At 44.2% G+C, this 19088-nt stretch overlaps 1 protein-coding gene across 1 annotated transcript; it reads right to left on the bottom strand.

Moving 5' to 3' along the window:
• Positions 1 to 5395: 5395 nt before the first annotated feature.
• LOC140332451 (uncharacterized) lies at positions 5396 to 14820 on the bottom strand. The gene is made up of 2 exons (XM_072413705.1): positions 12892 to 14820; positions 5396 to 5533 (listed from the first exon to the last, which is right to left on the bottom strand). Exon 1 carries the CDS (start codon positions 14818 to 14820, stop codon positions 13357 to 13359), a length of 1464 nt encoding a protein of 487 aa, XP_072269806.1. The 3' UTR covers positions 5396 to 5533; positions 12892 to 13356.
• Between the last annotated feature and the right edge of the window lie 4268 nt (positions 14821 to 19088).

Here is a 19088-nt window from a genome sequence, read left to right as displayed (position 1 = left end):
GGAGATACGTAGTGGTGGGAAGTAGTGACATTTTCAAAAGACAGAAGATGGGTAGGTAAGTTTGAAAAAATAGGTTTTGAGTGCTCTTTTAAATGAGCAGAAAGTAGGAGTAAGCCGAATAGGATGAGGAAGACCATTCCAGAGAGTTGGAGGTTATGAGGTTATGAGTGAGGAAGTCAGTAGTAGGTTATTGGAGGAGAGGAGAGAGCGGCTAGGGGAGTGGATTTTGGAGATGTTACATAGGTGAAAGCAACAGGACCTGGAAATATTCTGAAAATGGGGGGTAAATGAGAGGACAGAATCAAAGGTGTCGCCAAGACCGTTAACCGTTAACCGTTAGATATATGTCAGGGGGAGATTTGAAATGTGAGGGATGGGGGGAAATGATGAGTTTGGTTTTATCCAGGTTAAGTTTCAGAAATCTGTCAGACATCCATGATGATATGGCCGATATGGCAGCATGAGACCCTATCCAGGACTGAGATAGACAAGTCAGGGGTGGACAGATAGATTTGAGTGTCATCAGCATACAGATGGTACTGTTAAAGGAGTATATAAGACTACGGGGAGAGGAGGTGTACAGAGAAAAGAGAACCGATCCAAGGATTGATCCTTGGGGAACACCAACAGGGAGAAGAGTAGGAGAGGAGGAATTACCATTGAAAGAAACTTGAAAGGAGCAGTCAGACAAATAGGAAGCAAACCAAGAGAGAGCAGTGTCACTGATACCAATGGAGCACATGATTTGTATTAGAGGGGGTTGCTCAACAGTGGAAAGATCAAGGAGAAGGAGGAGGGAAAAGTTGTCTTGAGACTTAGCTCTGATGAGGTCATTGGCCACTTTAGTAAGGGCTGTTTTGGTGGAATGGACAGCTCGAAAGCCAGACTGGAGAGGGTCAATCAGAGTGTTGGTGCTCATCATCCACAGTAACAGGGCTGAGGGAGGCCAGAAACATAATGTCTGATTTTGTAAATTTTATCTGTAAAGTAGGAGGTAATGTCTTGGGCAGAGAAGGTAGTTGTGGGGGGAACAGGTGCGGGGTTTAGGAGGAAGTCAGTTGGGTTGGAAGCTTGAGAGGAAATGCAGATAAATACTTTTGCTTAATGACAGTGAGTTCAGATTTAAAGTGTTGTAGTCTGGCTTTGTAGTCCATGAAGGCAACGCTAAGGCCAGATTTCTTCAACATGTGCACAGCTGCACGAACAGTCTTTTGTAGCTGTTTAGTGTGATTGTTGTGCCAGGGTTGGGGGTTAGCAGGACAGTGGCAGGGTCAACTTTTACATCTGTAGCAATCCCTGTATCTAGCCAAGGTATCTTTCCCTTCACATTATAGCTCTGCTCTGCAGCCAGTGCTTTCAATGTATTATATGATAAATGTCAATTCTAACTCAACTAGCAGTCATGGCTGTATAGGTGCAGTCAAATAAATGGCATAAACACTTTTTTTTCTAATGGGGTTGATTACTGTTGTTAAGTTATGTGCTGCATCTACCACCACAGGATGCATTCACATTTTTCAAATTCCAAAAATTAGAGCGCTATTCCTCATTTTAGAACAATGAGTGGTATGATAATTATTGTACCATATCATAAAGTATGTCAATATTCACCAATTTCCTTTATTCAGCATTGTCAAGAACTTGCCAGTATTGACAGATGAAACTACATAAATACATACACAAGAACTTCACAAATAATAAAAACTACCAGGAGGGCCAAACAGACCCAAGCAAAAGTACCATCAGCAAAAGAAACTTCAGGCTCAGCAGGTGGGACTATTTCTTCAAATCTTTTTCTTCAAGCTACTCCTTGGCTCTGCCTCTATTACACATTGCCCCTGATTCATCATTGAAATCCGCGATCGCGGGAAGCGCGATAATACGCGCGACCCGCGATCGCGGATTATCGCCAGTAAAAAGCTGTCGGATAAGCGCGGCTCCGTGCGCGAGCTTTCCCGGTTGTTGAATAGCGCGATCGCGCGCGCGATTCCGGATCGCTAATACGAATGCGCGACCGATAATCCGATTTTGTTTGATGAATCAGGGGCATTGTCTTTTTTTATCCCTGAACTGATTCCTTACATTTCTCATTTTTCATCCTGTCACAGTTAATACACCTGTTACTTATGCTATGCTCTATTTAAGGTGTCTTGTTTTCATGGCTATGCCCAATGCCCTAAGATCAGAAAAATTCCTTAATTTTGGAATCTATATATATAAAATTGGATAGATGGATGTATGTGTGTACGTATGTATGTTGTGTATGTTTCAGCATCACTCGAAAACACATGGAGACATTTCAACCAAACATGCTATACATATGACTGAGACTCATGTGAGTGCACCAGTCATCTTTGTACAGTACTGTGCTATATGTCAGAGCTATATTTGTATGTATGTATGTGTGTATGTCATCACTAGGAAACGCATCAGCAGGTTTCAACCAAACTTGCTATGTTTCACCATCACTTGGAAATGCATCAACATATTTCAGCCAAACTTGCTAGACATGTGACTTATGTGAATGCACCGCTGATCCTTCTGAAGCACTTTGCTATATGTCAGAGTTATATTTGTTTGTATGTATGTATGTATGTATGTATGTGATATATATATATTTATAGATGTGTGTATGTGATCACTAGGAAATGCATGGACACGTTTCAACCAAACTTGCTAAGTTCCACTATTACCCGGAAAAGCATGGACACATTTCAGTCATGAGACCTTTTAATATATTAGTATAATATAGGATTGCAATAAATAAATAATCAACTAGTATATGATAAAATGAGACACAATTACCTTCTAATATAGGTAGTCTTTACCGTGCTATGCACTGATTTGATTGAAAGGGTTTTGAATCCTTTAGTCCCAGGTAAATTGCTCCAATAAATACAAACCAGATCAGCATTTTATTCACAGAGAGTTTATTTGTAGACTTTGAAAGAACCCTTTGTACATGAGATATACCACATGAAGCAATGTTGATTTTTTATGATTTAGTAGCTAAATCAAGTTTATTAAAAAACAGTGACAGTGTTTCTTACTTTTTACACATGATCGAATAGCATTCAGAAAACTCTTGCCCAGTACTCGGACTAGCCTATCTCTCCCTCCGGAGGAATAAATTCTGCCTCTAAATACCAAAAAACTAAATAAATAAATGACAGATAATAAAACAAACTGGAAGCATCAGTTTCTTGTATTTTCTAGATGCCATTGCTGCAATAAAAGTACCTATATTCATTCAAACTACAAAATATATTGCATCCTTTGCTTTCTTTTTAAAATCTCATTTACTGTTAAAAGAAAACATTTGTAAGTGTAAAGCTTGTGTAAGCAGCTGAAAAGGTGCTTTGCAAACACCAATAAAGTAAATCATAAAATGTATTTTAACAATTTTTGCAATTAAGCAGCGTTTGAACAAGTATTTTCAGCACCAGCGTGAATTTAGGTGCTGTTTTTTAACTGACAATTTCCACCGTGGGCAACTAGTGCTGTTAATGTTAATCAGCTGAACTTCAGAGAAAAACCTTGCCATAATTTCTTATTTCAGATCTATGGGTTGAAAGGGAGACAAAGTACCTTTATGATTTATATATGGTAATTAAATTATCTTTTAATCACTAAGTCCTGAAGACAAGCAAAAGTGTGTAACAAATCCAGGACTGTCAGCACATAGTATGCACATAGTATGCATAGGTGCTTGCAATTTGTGAATATAATGTGCTGGAGCTTGTATATTACATTTGATATGGCCATGCTAATTTATTATCTGTGCATGCACAAACATCCCCCAACATATTCAACAAGGCAACAAATTATATATACACAAATCTCTCCCCTGAGTATAACAGGTTACACAAGTTATGAGTGAGTTCTATGCCGTCAAGCATTTTGGTAATAGAGTGATGTATTATGTACCTACAGTTACAGATCCATACATCATAATCAACCTTCTAGAAAAGCATGTTGACAATGTACCTCATCCATATAGCCAACAGATTAAAGCACATTGATAAAGAATTGAAAGATGTGTGTTTTTTTCTGGGAAAAAACAAAGCTAATAAGTCATCTAGGGTAGTAGAGAATGGTATAAGATAGTTGGCTTGATTGGCAAAAATTGTGGGTAGTCCACATTGCTTCTTATAGTGTTTAATGGAAAAAGTATTGGTGTATACCATATTCAGTCCCAAAGTGTGAGCAAGATCCACTGTGGCAAGTTATCAAGTCAATGTGGGTGGAGAAACCTAGCAGTAGTGTTGGTGTTCGAATTCAGGCTGTCCCCATATTCAACCTGAATATGGTTGTTCAAATTCGGATAGACTTGACCCGAAAAAACACGGGATTCAATGGCGGGAATTTGGCGCTCCGAATTCTGGAATCCGAAAGCCCCTTCTAGCAAGGTGACTCCTTGATGTCCAACCATGTGGAATAAGTACAGGGGTACATAAAAATTTTATGTACCCCTGTACTTATTCCCTATGGTCTGAAATCTGGGAGTCCATACCTTAATGTGAAATTATATATATTGTTTAATAAATGTATGTGATTTGTGTGTACTTATTTTTACCTTACCTTTTTTCACAGTAACTCACCTGAAATGAGATTCCCATGGTCCCTGGTCCCATGGACTGTGGGAACCTGGACTGTGGGAACCTGCGATCACAGCTGATTTGAGGCACGTGGGTGCAGGGCACGTGCCTCCAATCAGCTGTGACCACAGGTGTACTGAACTTATATTACCTCTTAATGAAGATTCTCCATTAGGAGGTCATATGAGTTCAGTACGCCTTCCTAATTTCTTTCTTGCCTTGAACAGTGGTGTGCAGAGCTGTGGGAGTCTTGATATGTCTTTTTAAACGTATTTGGAGGCTGTAGAAGCTCTACACAGTCCCGAAAAATAACCCAAATTTTCCCCCATTGACTTAATTGGTGTTCGAATTCGACGTTCGATAACCCGAACAATGTTGGTCTATTCAATCGAATAGCCGTCAAATTGATTATTGAGATATTCGACCAACAATAGCTAGCAGCTGTCTATACACTTGGAATAATGAATGGCAGGTGATGCAATCATGTCATGACTAATCAGAATAAGGACAGAACCATTTTTATCAAATTTGGAGGGTCTTAGGGTTGCTCTGTACTTCTTTAGGATTTACTGGTTATTTGCTATTATTGGGTTTTCTGCCTTGGTCAAAAAAGGTACCATATAACTTTGCTTTTGAAAAAACTTTTTTCCTGTTTGCAGGGGTGGCTAACTGTAATGATCCAAAATAGATTCCAGATGTTCAACTAACCTGTGAAGACTGTTACTTCAAATAGAGCTGGAACATGAAGACCAGTGGACATAGTTCAACTATACAATTATTTTTTTTTCTTTCGCATCATGTTTCTTTAATAGCAGTTCATTGTACCTTGTAATATCTGTATCAGCTGTTCCTCTGTATATATCACTGACCCCATTCCAGGTCAGCCTTTCCAAATCGTCCTAGGAAGATAATTCCCCCTGGACTTCTGCTTTCCACTTAGGAGATAAAGTTAGGGGGTTATTCAGCATGGTAGTGCAAAGCAATGAAATGAAAAGTGCAGTGACTGATAGCAACTAGAAAGCATACAACTTATTGATCAGGAAAACATTGATCAGGAAAAACGTTATAAAAAAAGAAATACAAATAATAAATCCAAAAGTTTATCTAATATTGAACCCTTGTTTGGACAAATTTAAAAAACAAATGTAATACAATTAATAAATTAATTATTTTTTATAATTCATATTTAAAATTATTTTTTATATTATAATTTATGATTTGTGTTTCAAACTTTATTATAGTTATACCTAAGAATTACAGGCCTAAAATATTAAGCAACAAATTTCCATGCAAAACAATGTACCGCTTTTGACATAAAAATACGGACATAATTAGACCGCCAGGGAGGTTAAAGAGGAAACAAAAAAGATCTGGTAATACCATTCACAGAGAAATATGTGCTATGCCAGTTAGCCAACATTTGTTCCAACAAAATATGAGCTCATGGCATTTTAAAATGTAGACCATTCCAAAAAAAAAAATAAAGTGAAATCTTTCAAGGACATGGCCACTTTACACCGTTGTGTAGCAGGTGTTGCAATAGGGGTAATAAAAAAAGAATACTCTATTTTTCTTGTGGAAATTGGTCATTGCTAATTATGTAATACACAAATTTTCTTTTTGTATTCAACAAGTAGTCTAAACATCAGCAGATATAATAGCATAGAAATCACTACATTTTATGCATGGTCATTTTCTGGCTGGTCATAATTGTTGCCATATGCAAAAAAAAAAAAAAAAAAAAGCAGCACAATGCCTTGTTGAAAATAAAGAACAGGACATTTAGGATTGCATTTGTATGTTAGTTAATTATAGTTGATCTTTTGATTTGAAAAATGAGATTTTGGTAAATTTGTAACATGTTGCTGTAGATGAGCATTTGAAACTAACAATTTGACAACAGAGACAACCATGACCTCATTTGTCCCAAATATGTATTATTAGGGAAATCATTCCACAGGACAAGACAGATTGAAGGGAATTATTTGGCTGAGCCTTTGAATGTTTGGATTGTCTGTGCTAATTAAAGTGTACCTAAACTCAACATTTTCACTTTACATAACTACATTCACTACAATTACAAATCTTTTATGTAAAGGGAAAATGTTATTTATTTGTTTAGGTGCAACACCCTTTTATTTTAAACAAAAGAAAGGGTTTATCACCTAGGCAAGCAAGACTGAATGGGAGCGCAGAGCCTCCCGGGATACCTACGTCACGCATCCCGGGAGGTTCTGAGTGCTTCTTTTGCTCTTCTCCGAGACCTTAGAAGAGGCATTTTTTCTTTTAAGCGAAAGAGATTCTGATCTCATGCAAGTGCAGTGAGATCGGCTCTCATTTTTTACCCCTTTACAGCGGGTAGGTCACACCATCTCGCACCTGTGCAGTGTGAGATCGGGTGACGTGCCAAGAAGACCGAGGAAGAGAAAGGAAGAGTTTAGATGGCGGCACCCGGCACTTCTTCAGCGCCGGGACAAAGAGGAATTCCAGGAGGACAGACTGGATTGTGGGAAGGACCAGTGCCATCGAGGGATCTGCAGGATTAAAGGTAGGCGACTCTTTTGTTCTCAGTTTAGTTCTGCTTTAAATTTGGAAGCTGTCACAAGAACAGGAAGTGGGGTGAAATCTCAACAATGGGATCATGGACAACAATAAAAACTTAACGGAAATATTTATTCTTTTTAGGTATTAAAATCTAGAAAATTAAAGTTTTAAATTGAGCAGAGTTTTAAAGTTGTTTTCCCTTACTAAGAGGGAGGGTCAGAGTATGGAAAGGGAAGTAAAAAAAAAAAAAATCTGATTCGTCAACTAAAAAAAATTAAAATCTAAATGTGAAGTTACTTTGCATGTGATAGATGTGTTGTGTATTGCCAAAGTTGATGTAACCCTTAAACCTGTAAAATATAGTTTATAGAGCTGTATGTGATAACCAATTTCCATTTTTCAAAACAGGCCATGTGACAAGGTGACAATGGATTAAACTGGGCAAGGAGACAGGTCACTAGCATCCTGTAAGAGGAACTCCATGAAAACAGAGCAGGATCACCAGGTATAATTATAATAGAAGCTCCAGAATTAAAACTAATAAAAATAGCTTTGAAATTACAATAACTCAATGTTTCTCAAACATTTTAAAATAGAGGAACTCCTTGAAAAAACGTTCAGGTGTTGAGGAACCCGTTATACTTATTATATCTACAGCTCACAATACATTAGTGCGGTAGTCAGGAGGAAGAATGCCTCTTACATTCCCATCCATTCGGAACAATACCACCCTAAGGGAAACATATTGCTCAATAACCAAGGAACGCTTAACAACCCCTTGAAACATGCTAGGGTTCCACTGAGCACTGGCTGAGAAACACTGCATTATTATACCTTATGTTGGATAAAGCTTGATTTTATATATTTTATTAGGTATACTTAAACTTTTCTTAATAGAGTTTTATAATATTTTACCTATGAAAATCGTCTTTTTTTTCTCTTGTACAAAAATCTGTGCATGTATTTATTTATGTACAAAAATCTACAGAACATGCCCACATATGCGGACACACATACTGTAATGTGGGGGCACTATATTATGTGGGGAATGCATTCTCCCTATGTGTGCCCCCACATATATATTGCCCCCACACAATACAAAGCATGTCCCCATATGTGAAGATATGTACGGTACCTAACTGTGGGGGCACTATAATATATGGAGTATGCATTGTCCACATGTGTGCCCACATATAAAGTGCCCCCACACAATACAAAGCATCATTTGCCCTCTAACATTTACAATATTTTCCCAAAAATCATTGGTGTCAGTGGGGTCAGCATTTGGTTAAAAAAAAAGTACTGATACCATACTCCGTTAGTGCGTCCCGGCTACTTCTGTCCTCTTCTCTTGGTATCCTTCTGCCCCCGGGTACAACGTGAACGCATTCTCCAAAGTCTGCTGCAACAGTTGTTCTGTTGCACAAAGAAGCTGCCAATAGGGCTTATTTTCTGGGTAGGGCTTACATTTCCCCCTTGCATAATTAGCATGTTAGCAGTTAGGGTTTATTTTCAGTGAAGGTCTTATTTTCGGGGAAACAGGGTGAATGCCAATTACTCAACTTAAACTTATGCTTGTTGGAGTCCCATCAGCTTGTTACTAAACCCCAACCATGAACTTAAAGTTTGCTCCAATTTTGTTCCGCTGAATTTATAGGCCCTGATTTATTAAAGCTCTGCAAGGCTGAAGAGGTTACACTTTCGTCAAGGAAGCTGGGAGATCAAGTAAACCTGGAATAGATTTCTTCAAAGTGATTTGCTATTTGCTAGAAAATGTTTTGAATCATGGACCAGATCTATTCCAGGTTTTCTGGATCACCCAGCTTCATTGCTGAAAGTGTATCCTCTCTAGCCTTTGAGAGCTTTAATAAATCATGCCCATAGTTAGAAGTGTTTCCTAGGAGTTAGGAGTTTGATAAATGCAATAAAATACCTTCTGATTCTGACACAAATTGTGAGTCAACAGTTTTTATTGTACAATGAGGGATTATTGAGATGAGCTGGGGAGGGCGGCAAGTAGACTTAGACAGGGCTGAAAAAACAATGTCTGGGCAGGTAAAACAGGAAAGTAGGAGCACACTATATTTCTGGTATATTACCAGTTATAAAAAGAGAATGTCTCCTGGCCTCCTGTTGTATTCTATAAGTTATGATTTCCCAACGCCATGTATGCTAGATGCATATCATATGTAAAGTAGAAACAAAAAGAAACTGTGTTTTTTTGGCAATTAGGAAGTGTATTCAGTGAACTGTATTCAAATTCATATAAAATACAATTCATAATTAAATCATTGAGTGAAACATATAAGTGATATGATCTTTTCCCACTCAAAATACAGTGGGGTGTAGGACTAACAGACTAGACATAAATATCTCGATAAATATTGGTAAGAATAGGTTTAGCATTAGTTGACTGTACACAGAAAAGTAACAATAACATACAAAGATATGATATACAGAATGTTGTAGGATAAGGTAATAAATCATTTATACTGAGAACTGGATGAACAATATATTACTAACGTCTGGTACATATTACAGCACAAATTAAGGTAATAACCAGAGCATAACAGTATGTGTATACTCAAAAGTTGAATAGTTGAATATTCATTTTAATATAGTAATAATATTGATTGCTTATTTACCATTCATACTTACCATGCATACTCATACTTTAGTATGAGTAAGTAAGAATCTGGGTTAGGGATCACTTAGTTGGAGATGTAAAAGTAATTGTTTTCAAATTATCAAAATATTATCAACGATTATATTATATTATCAACGATGAAATATGGTTGTTTTCACTGTCAATTGGTTGAAGGGATAACTTACACATGGAATTAGTTAGGTCAATGGGTAATTAAAATAACTCAAGTTCAAACAATAATATTGAAAAAAAAGGAGGGGGGGGGGGGCGGAGTGATAAATATGAATGTACCTAAGAGGAGAGAGAAAATATAGAGAATGTTGCTAACAGATCGTACTTGTAATTAATTGAATTTTGGTATGTTTGAGTATAGAATGTAGAAATCAAATTAAACATAATATAAAAAGAATTAACTAGTAGTGGGGTAACAAATGTAGTGGAGATGATGAGCTGGGAAAAAATGCCTTGTGATTAGATTAATATTAATCCATACTTCTGAAGGGAGGGAAAACTATTGAGATCAGCATTTGGAATAGCAATTGTGATCCCAGGAGTAAGAGCTGGGGAATTAAAATCCGTGCCTTTATATGGTGATGTAAGTGGCGGACGGAAATGTGAACTCTGCATTCACAGTGCATCTAATGAGTTACCTTCCCCCAAAGTACCCCTACATCGAGTGGGGCAGTGCAGATGTAAATGGGGTGTGGTTCCTAGCTTTGTGATTGGGCTAGTATCTAAATGAATGAAAACTAAAAGGAGGGGATAGCTGAGATCAGACTGGACAGATAGAGAGATAACGGGATGGTAGAGAGAACTTAAAATATATATCAGACTGATGATGGAAGGAATGTGATTAATATTCGGGTCATGAAAACATGTGAGACAGAATATAGAACAGAAGGGGAGGTATTGAGAGGCATGGGTGTGTGACACTGGAGCATGTTGAGAGTGTCTGTGGTATAGTGTGTCTATAACAATTGTGGTATCGTGTCATTAAAATATCAAGGAAAGTGTTAAAATGGCTCCAGGGAAATGAAAGTGAGGAAGTGTTATTAGGTTTTTAGAAAAGAAACCAGGTTCTTTAGGACCCAGGAGGCAGCCAAAGGAGTGAAAGGGTGTGTTCCTTGGCCCAACCCTGATTCTGGGGATATATTCACCTGCACTCAGGTGCAAGGTGAGGAGTAGTAGTAATCAGTCAGAGGGATTCAGGCTGAGAGAGAGCCAGAGGGATCCAGGCGGAGAGAGAACCAATGTGTTCCAGGCTGAGAGAGAGCCTGTGTGTTCCAGGCTGAGAGAGCCAGTGTGTTCCAGGTTGAGAGAGAGCCAGTCTGTTCCAAGGTGAGAGAGAGCCAGAGGGATCCAGGCTGAGAGAGAGCCAGTGTGTTCCTGGCTGAGAGAGAGCCAGAGTGTTCCAGGGAGGAGCAGGAAGAGGCCTGAAAATCAGCTTGTAGGGAATCAAGCTGGAAGGAGGTTGCTGTATTGTTTTTTTGGACTGTGGGAACCCCAGGCTGGGGTTTGGACCCTTATGAGAGACTGGAGTTGGACGTATTCTTGACATGGGGAAGTTCAAATGGACTTTGGACATTCACACCTAGGCTGAAGTAAGCCACTGTGTTATATTGTTTTCCTGAGTTGCTGAAACTAAGCAGTTTTGTTTAGCTTTTTCCCAATAAAAGCCTATGTTTTGATGGAAAGCGTGCTGGCTGCAATCTGAGTTGATCCCCGAACTTCACACAATATTATATAAAAAGAACAAATATGCGGTAATATTGGAGACAAAACAATATCCAAAATTATTAGCAAATGCATAAATTTATAAGCATTGTTTAGGGATGTCAGTGATGATACAAAGTATAATAAAAGTGTCATAGCCCCTAGAGAGATTGTTGAATGTTGTATAGTGTAGCCCTGTTATGGGGGGAGGTTATGCAAATGACCCTCACAAACCAGGCTACGGTGCTAACCTGTAGATAACAGAGAGGATCCTGGGCCTTCGCTATATAGAAGAGTGAGGGTACTAATAAAGTTGGCGTGAGTCCACCCAGGACAGGGTCTCTATTAGCAGAGGTGCTCCCTTCTTGGGACAATAACCAGAACTAATAACAGTAATTCTAATAACAGTAATTGCCGCTGAACAACTATACTCAGCATACAACAATAACTATTGCAGCTAAATGAACACACAGGTTGGAGTATTTGTAAGCTTTATATCTCAAAACAGAAAAACAATATTTACGATCAATGAACATCAATGAATACACATAGCAAGAGTCCCGAGGAGAATTGTGCACAGATATACCCTGATATATATACAGTCTATAACCACAAATATCTCCGGTTATGATCAGTGTCAAGATGAGTTGCAGAGGCCCCTGGAGTTGACGGTAGCAAAGATGTCCTAATGAGATGATTCTGAAGACAGCGGTAAGGAGATCCTCCAACCGGCAACTGGGCTGCGTATGGTGTGATCCTGGATTGCAGGGATGGAGGCAAAGTCTCTGAAGTTCAGGAACAACCTATCTGCACTACCACTTAGACCCTAGCAATCACACTAATCTGCCAATGCAACCAGACTTCTGCTACCTATGGGCTGTCGGCTGCCTAACCAATGCTAGTTGTAACTAGACAGAGGGTGCAGATCAGTAAAGATAGCTGAAAGGCAGAGCAAATATCTTTTTGAATATGAAGACACAGACAGTGTGTAGTCGGTGTGTTCTAAAAAGGGATGTGGGCACCTACCCTGGCTGAGCACACCTTCTCATCTGGGCCCCTTCAATTCCTGCATTTATTTATATAACCTGCTGGGGTTTCTAAGGTCACTTAACCACCTGGGCGTTTCACTGAAGTCTAGATTTCTGTACCAAAAGCGGTACACTGTTTTTCATGAAATTTTTTTTTTAAACTGTAGACCTGTAACTTACAGAAATATGTCCAAACAAGGGTCTAGTAGATATCATGAATATAAAAAAAGTTTGAAACACAATCATGTAAAAAAAAAAAAAATTTACTTTTAATAAAATTAAATAAAAAACACAAAAATCAGTTTTCCGTTTTCACAAGGGACAGCTAGAAGGGAAAGCTTTGATAGTGCTAGCTGCTTACCTTATGGCGGAGATTGAGGCACTTCTTGCGCAGTTGAGGGTCCCGGCGGAGACCAGGGGTCCAGACTGGCTTCAGGAGCGGGTAAGCTCCCTGTTGCAGGGGGCGGCCGCGGAGGAGTAGGCCTCCGGCGCGCCTGAGTCCTGAGCCCCCTAAGACTCAGCGCCTTTATGGGAGCCCTGTTAGGGACCCTCCGGTTCCCTGAGCTCAGCCTCCGCAGGGTGCTGCTGTTGGGGAGGCTGGGAGGAATCCTCGGCCACGGCGGAGTCGCAGAGGAGAGGCTGGTGGGGATGTAGATGCCCTGCATGCTTCTCTCCCTCCTTTTAGTGGATCTGTGGAGCGTTTGGGGGTCAGCAGGAGGATTGCAGGTTCGGATGGCAGTGCTGCGAGTCAGGGTAGTCAGCCCCCGCTGGCTGCTAGTGATCCTGGAGCTGGGAGTGCAGCCCTGGGGTCGAGGAGCTCCAGGGCTCAGGCTGTGGGGTCCAAGGGGCCTTCTGCGGGTGCTGTGCGGCGGTCTGGCCCCTCTGCATCGGCAGGGGTGCTGGCCGGCCTTTGTTCGGCGGTTCCACGTGCGCAGGGCGCACAGAGACTGGCGGCGGAGCTGCCGGGCTCTGCCAAAATGGCGGCTGGGCCAGTGGGCACAGGCATGAGGTCAGCCGGGCCTGTGGGCGCCAGCTTAGTGGTGGCTGGGTCTGCAGGCGCCGGCGTGGTAGCAGCCGGGCCTGCGGGTGCCAGTTTTGGGGCGGCCGGGCCTGCGGGCTCCGGCATCGTGGCGGCCGGGCCTGCGGGCTCCGGCATCGTGGCGGCCGGGCCTGCGGGCTCCGGCATCATTGCAGCCAGGCCTGTGGGCTCCGGCATCATGGTGGCCGGGCCTGCGGGCTCTGGCTCTGGAGGGGGCAGGCCTGTGGCCTGGGCGTCCGGGGTACCTGGGCCCGTGAGCGCGGGCTCTTCTAGCAGTGGCGGGAGGTGGCTGGAGGGTTCTGAGGGGGCGAGGAGTCCTTCTTTGCAGCCTGCAGGCCTGAAGGTAGAGGGATTGCGGCCTGCAGGCTCCGGAAACTCTGATAGGGGGCGGGTGCATCCGGTGGTAGGCTGGGCTGATGGTCCTGGGGCTGACATAGAGAGCTGCAGCTCAGTCAGACAGCCCCCTAGTGGTTGGGAGGGTGAATTGCTGCCCATTGAAAGTATGGGAGAGCAGGTAGATACAGGTAATTTGCCCGTGCTGGGCAGAAGAGGTGGGGGTGCAGATTTTGGCCTGGGGGGGTCCTTGCAAGGGGGATCGGCTGGTGGCAACGGGATGTCGGCCCAGTCTGTGAGCGAACGCCAGAGGTTGGATGCAGTACCTGCTGCGGCTTGGGGCCCTCCGGTTCCCGAGGCTTGTGCCGAACACGATGAGACACTAGGTGGCGACCGCTCTGAAGGGGAGGTGTCGGAGTTGGACGAGGAGTGCGGGGCGGTTGGGCCCTCGAATTGGCCAGGAAGACCCGGTGGTGCGGCTGCAGGACTAGCTGGTCCTGGTGTCCCGGTAAGTCCGTGGGGGGTTTTTCTTTTGGGGGGTGGGGTAGTACTGGGCTTGGGAGGTTTGGGGGGGGAACAGCAGGGCTTACAGGACATTTTTGGTGTGCTGCGTTCTGCTTTGTTGGGTTTGGGTGGGCCGACAGGGGGTGGGTTGACTGCTGGTGGGGGGGGCGGAGGAATTGGGGAGGGTGCCCTGGCGGCAGCGGGTCGCAGAGGTGTGATTCGGCCGGGCCAGGCGGGGGATGGGGGAGTGGTCGCGGATAAGGATGAAGGGGGCAGCAGTGTGGGCGAGGTTTGGATGTGGAGCAGCGAGACCCCTCCAGTGATGGGGCGGCTTCGGCGAGTGATCAGGTGAGTATTGGGGATGCAGCAAAAGGGGAAGTTTATGTTTGTTTTGAAGGGCCTTTGGGGGCCCATTTGAAACAAGAGGTTAGGGAGAAGATTTGGCGTGGAGATTTTGTGGACATATTTTCTTTATTACCACTGGAGCATTTTAACTTGGATCGTGGCATGGGTGAGTAGAAGAAGGGTGAGGAGGAGCAAGGGCGGGTGCGTTTGATTCCCAGGACGTTTGCCAATTGGCTGCAAGCGTTTGCCATCTTGGCTAGTGTCATTGGGGAAAAGGCGCCGGAACATTGTTCATTGTTATTTGGACGCTATTGGTGAAGCTTATAGGGTGTATGGGGGTTTGGCTTGGCTTCGCTATTATGAGCAGTTGCGGCAACGCAAGGCCATACGGCCGTCAATTGGCCCACAATGGGACCACAGGGATATCAGTCTGTGGATGAAGTTGATGAATGCCGGTGAGAGTGGTAAGTTCGCCCTTTCTCGGGGGGGCCGGGGATCAGGTGGCCGTGGGGTCCCCGGCCCTTAGAAAAAAAGGTGTTTGCTGGCAATTCAATGAAGCCGCCTGCCGCTTTGGAGTAGCCTGTCGCTTTTGGCACAAATGTTCCGGCTGCGGCGGGGCACATGGCCTTGTGCGGTGTTTCCGTCATGGAAAAGGGCGACAAGGGGACTTTGCTGGAAAAAGGGAGGATGCCGGTGATGGTAGAAAGGCTGGCCCCCTTTCTAAGTAGGTATCCGGACAGGGCCGCGGCACGCTTGTTGGAGTCGGGTTTTAGGGAAGGTTTTCGGATTCCTTGTTCATTGGGGGCCCCGCCGCCTCGGACGGGGAATCTGAAATCGGCCCTGGAGCGGCCAGCGGTTGTCTCCGCGAAGTTGGCCAAGGAAGTGGAGCTAGGCAGGATGGGGGGGCCTTTTGCAGGGCCGCCCATCGAGGGTTTGGTGGTGTCTTCTCTGGGGGTGGTGCCTAAAAAAGAGCCGAACAAGTTTCGGTTGATACATCATCTGTCATACCCCCTTGGGGGTTCAGTTAATGCGGCAATAGACCCTGAGTTATGCTCGGTGTCTTATGCTTCGTTTGACTGTGCACTCAAGAGGGTGCGGCGATACGGTAAGGGGGCTCTGTTGGCCAAGGCTGATATTGAGGCGGCTTTCTGTTTGTTGCCGGTACACCCGAAGAGCCAGCGTTTCTTGGGGTGCACGTGGCAAGGGGCATTCTATGTGGATAGGTGTTTGCCTATGGGCTGTTCCTTGTCTTGTGCACTTTTTGAAACTTTCAGTTCCTTTTTGGAGTGGGTGGTGAAGGATGTGACTGAAGTTCCATCACCTATTCATTATTTGGATGATTTCCTGTGCATTGGCCCGCCTTCCTCTTCGGTCTGCAGGGTGCTGTTAGGTTCGCTGCAGTATATCGCGGAGCATTTTGGAGTTCCGTTGGCGGCAGGCAAGACTGAGGGGCCAACGTCGGAGCTGGCCTTCCTAGGCAATGTGATCGACACGGAAGCCATGGAGTGCAGGTTGCCAGAGGATAAGTTGTGTGGGCTGGTGGATGAGGTGATTCGGGCCAGCAGGTGCAAGAAGTTGCAGTTAAAGGAGCTTCAGTTCTTGTTGGGTAAGTTGCACTTCGCTTGCAGGATCATGCCTATGGGGCGGATTTTTGCCAGGCGTTTAGCAGCTGCGACTGCGGGGATCCAGTGCCCGATGCATTTTATTCGGTTGAATAAAGAGCTGAGGGCGGATCTGGAGGTGTGGAGGGAGTTTCTAGAAGGTTACAAAGGGTGTTCGGTTGAGATGGATGGGCCAGTTGGCAGTGCAGAGCTGGAGCTCTTCACAGATGCGGAGGGGGGCGTTGGATATGGCGCTTATTTGCAAGGTGAGTGGAGTGCAGAGGCCTGGCCGGCAGAGTGGGTCAAATGGGGCTTGACGTCCAATTTGGTTGCTCTGGAATTGTTTCCCATTGTGGTGGCTGTGGGAATTTGGGGTACCAGATTGGCGAACAAAAAGATTCGCTTCTGCTGCGATAATATGGGTGGGTTCAGGTGGTGAACTCTTTCACGGCCTCGTCCGGGCCGGTGATTCGGCTGATGAGGCACTTAGTGTTGAGGTGTTTGAGGATGAATATTGCAGTGCATGATCCGGGTGCAACCAATAACATTGCAAATGCCTTGTTTCTATTTCAGTGGGACCGGTTCCGGCAGTTGGCGCCAGGAGCGGCCCGGCAAGGAGTCGGTTGCCCACCAGAATTGTGGAAGATCGCATCTAACTCCCAGCGGGTATGGTTCGGCAGTCCTTGAGTCCTTCTACGTGGTCTGCTTACTCAGCGGTGTGGGGGGAGTGGTTTCCGATTCGGGTCTCGGTTTGGGGGGTCTGGGGGGGAATTTACTGGGTTGAACCTGTTATTGTATTTTCTATGTCGTTGTTTTGCTGAAGGGGTGTCGGTTTCGGTGGTGAACCGTAAGCTGGCGGCATTGGCGTTTTTATTCAAATTGTTGGGTTGGAGGGATGTCACTAAGGAATTTGTTGTACGTCAGGTTTTGAAAGGTTATCGGAGGGGGCGGAAGGTGGGGGATGTTGTTCAGGGTGGCTTTTGTTTTGGCATTCTTTGGGGCTATGCGCATAGGGGAATTGGTGAGCCCGGCGACTCCTCGCCCAGGGGGGTTGCAAAGGCAGGGGGTAGTTTGGCGTAGGAATGGTGTTAGCTTGTGGATCGCTCGGTCTAAGACAGACCAATTGGGCAAGGGTTTTGGGGTGGAATTAGCTAAGGTGGATGGTGGCGTAGCTTGCCCGGTGGCAGCGGTGGGGGATTTTCTAAGAGTAAGGCCGGTGGTGGAGGGCCCTTTCTTGATACATGAGGATGGAAGAGCATTGTCGAGGTTTCAGTTTTTGGCAGTGTTTCGTAAATGCTTGAAGGCGGAAGGGTTGAATGACAAGGAGTTCTCGACGCACTCCTTTCGGATTGGGGCTGCCACAGAAGCGGCTAGATGGGGTTTAGGTGAGGAGGTCATTAAGCGGATTGGTCGTTGGGAGTCCAGACGTTAGATTGTATATTCGTCCTCATCTGGTTGTGCGGTGAGTGGGGGAGTTTTGAGGGGGGTGGGTGTTTTTGCTGTTTGGCGGTGGGCTGGTGATAGTTGGTTGGTTGTGTGACATGGGGGGGGTTAGTTTGTTGCAAGTATTTTGGTTGTGGGGGGCTGGTTTTGGGGGTTGTTATTCAATTTTGTTTTTGTTACAGGTGCATTTCCCGGCCTGGTGTGGATCTTAGGAGATTCGTATGTGTCGAGGAGTGCACAGAGAGCGGCTGTTCGTCCGGACGGTAGACAGCTGGGCATCCCTCGATGTGCCGGGCTGGTGAGGTGGCTTGGTGTGCCGGGTCTGACTTGGAGCAGGTTCATGCTGGAAATTAATTGCTTTGTGGGTTTGGACGGGATACCTGCGGTGCTGGTGTTACATGTGGGTGGTAATGACTTGGGAGTCAGGCCGGTTCGGGAGTTGATCAGGGACATAAAGTGGGATTTCTTGCGGCTTAGGACTCGGTTTAGGCAGTTGGTTGTGGTCTGGTCTGATATGATTGGAAGGCTGCACTGGTCAGGGGCCAGGTCGGTGGTGGGGGTGAATAAGGCCAGAAAAAAGGTAAATAAGGATGTGGGTTTTTTGTGCGTAATGGGGGTATGGTGATACGGCATCGGGATCTGGAGGTTGATACGGGTATGTTTTTGGGTTCTGATGGGGTCCACTTGACGGATGTGGGCATGGATCGGTGGTGCCTGGGTTTACAGGACGGGATTCTGCGGACACTGCAGGTGTGAAGGGGCGCACAAGAGTGAGGTGTCTCTCTTGTGGCGCTGTGGCGGTTGAGGTCCTCGGGGGGAGTGTGTTTTTTGTTAATGGTTATGTTGGGGGGGGACCCATCTAAGGTATGGAGTCCCCAGTGTAGTTGTTCGATCTGGTAAAGTTGTTGATGGGGTCTGCACGAGTAAGGGTCATGGCGATCCCGAGCTGGGCGTATGGGCGGCTGGGAACAATTCGTTGGGAAGGTGCAGAGCCCAAGGTTTTAATAAATGCTGGACCCCAGAGGACCTGCAACTAGGAAATTATATTTTTGATTGTTTTCTGCAAGGTTATTGTTGATTTATATCTTTGTTATATTATTTGATATATATATTGTTGTTCAGTTAAAATAATTTACATGTTTTGTATTGGTTATGTATATATATTTACCGTATTTTTCGGACCATAAGACGCACTGGACCATAAGACGCACCAGTTTTTAGAGAAGGGAAATGAAGAAAAAAATATTCTGAAACAAATAGTGTCCTAAAATATTTTATGTGCATTAAAAACCA

This window comes from Pyxicephalus adspersus, chromosome 6 (assembly GCF_032062135.1).
Source record: "Pyxicephalus adspersus chromosome 6, UCB_Pads_2.0, whole genome shotgun sequence".
Classification (NCBI taxonomy): domain Eukaryota; kingdom Metazoa; phylum Chordata; class Amphibia; order Anura; family Pyxicephalidae; genus Pyxicephalus; species Pyxicephalus adspersus.
Note: the sequence above shows the minus strand (reverse complement) of the source record. Positions and strands in the feature narration are given on the sequence as shown.

Coding starts and splice junctions, on each gene's coding strand:
- LOC140332451 (XM_072413705.1), bottom strand. CDS start 14,820: ATGGGCCCCCAAAGGCCCTTCAAAACAAACATAAACTTCCCCTTTTGC.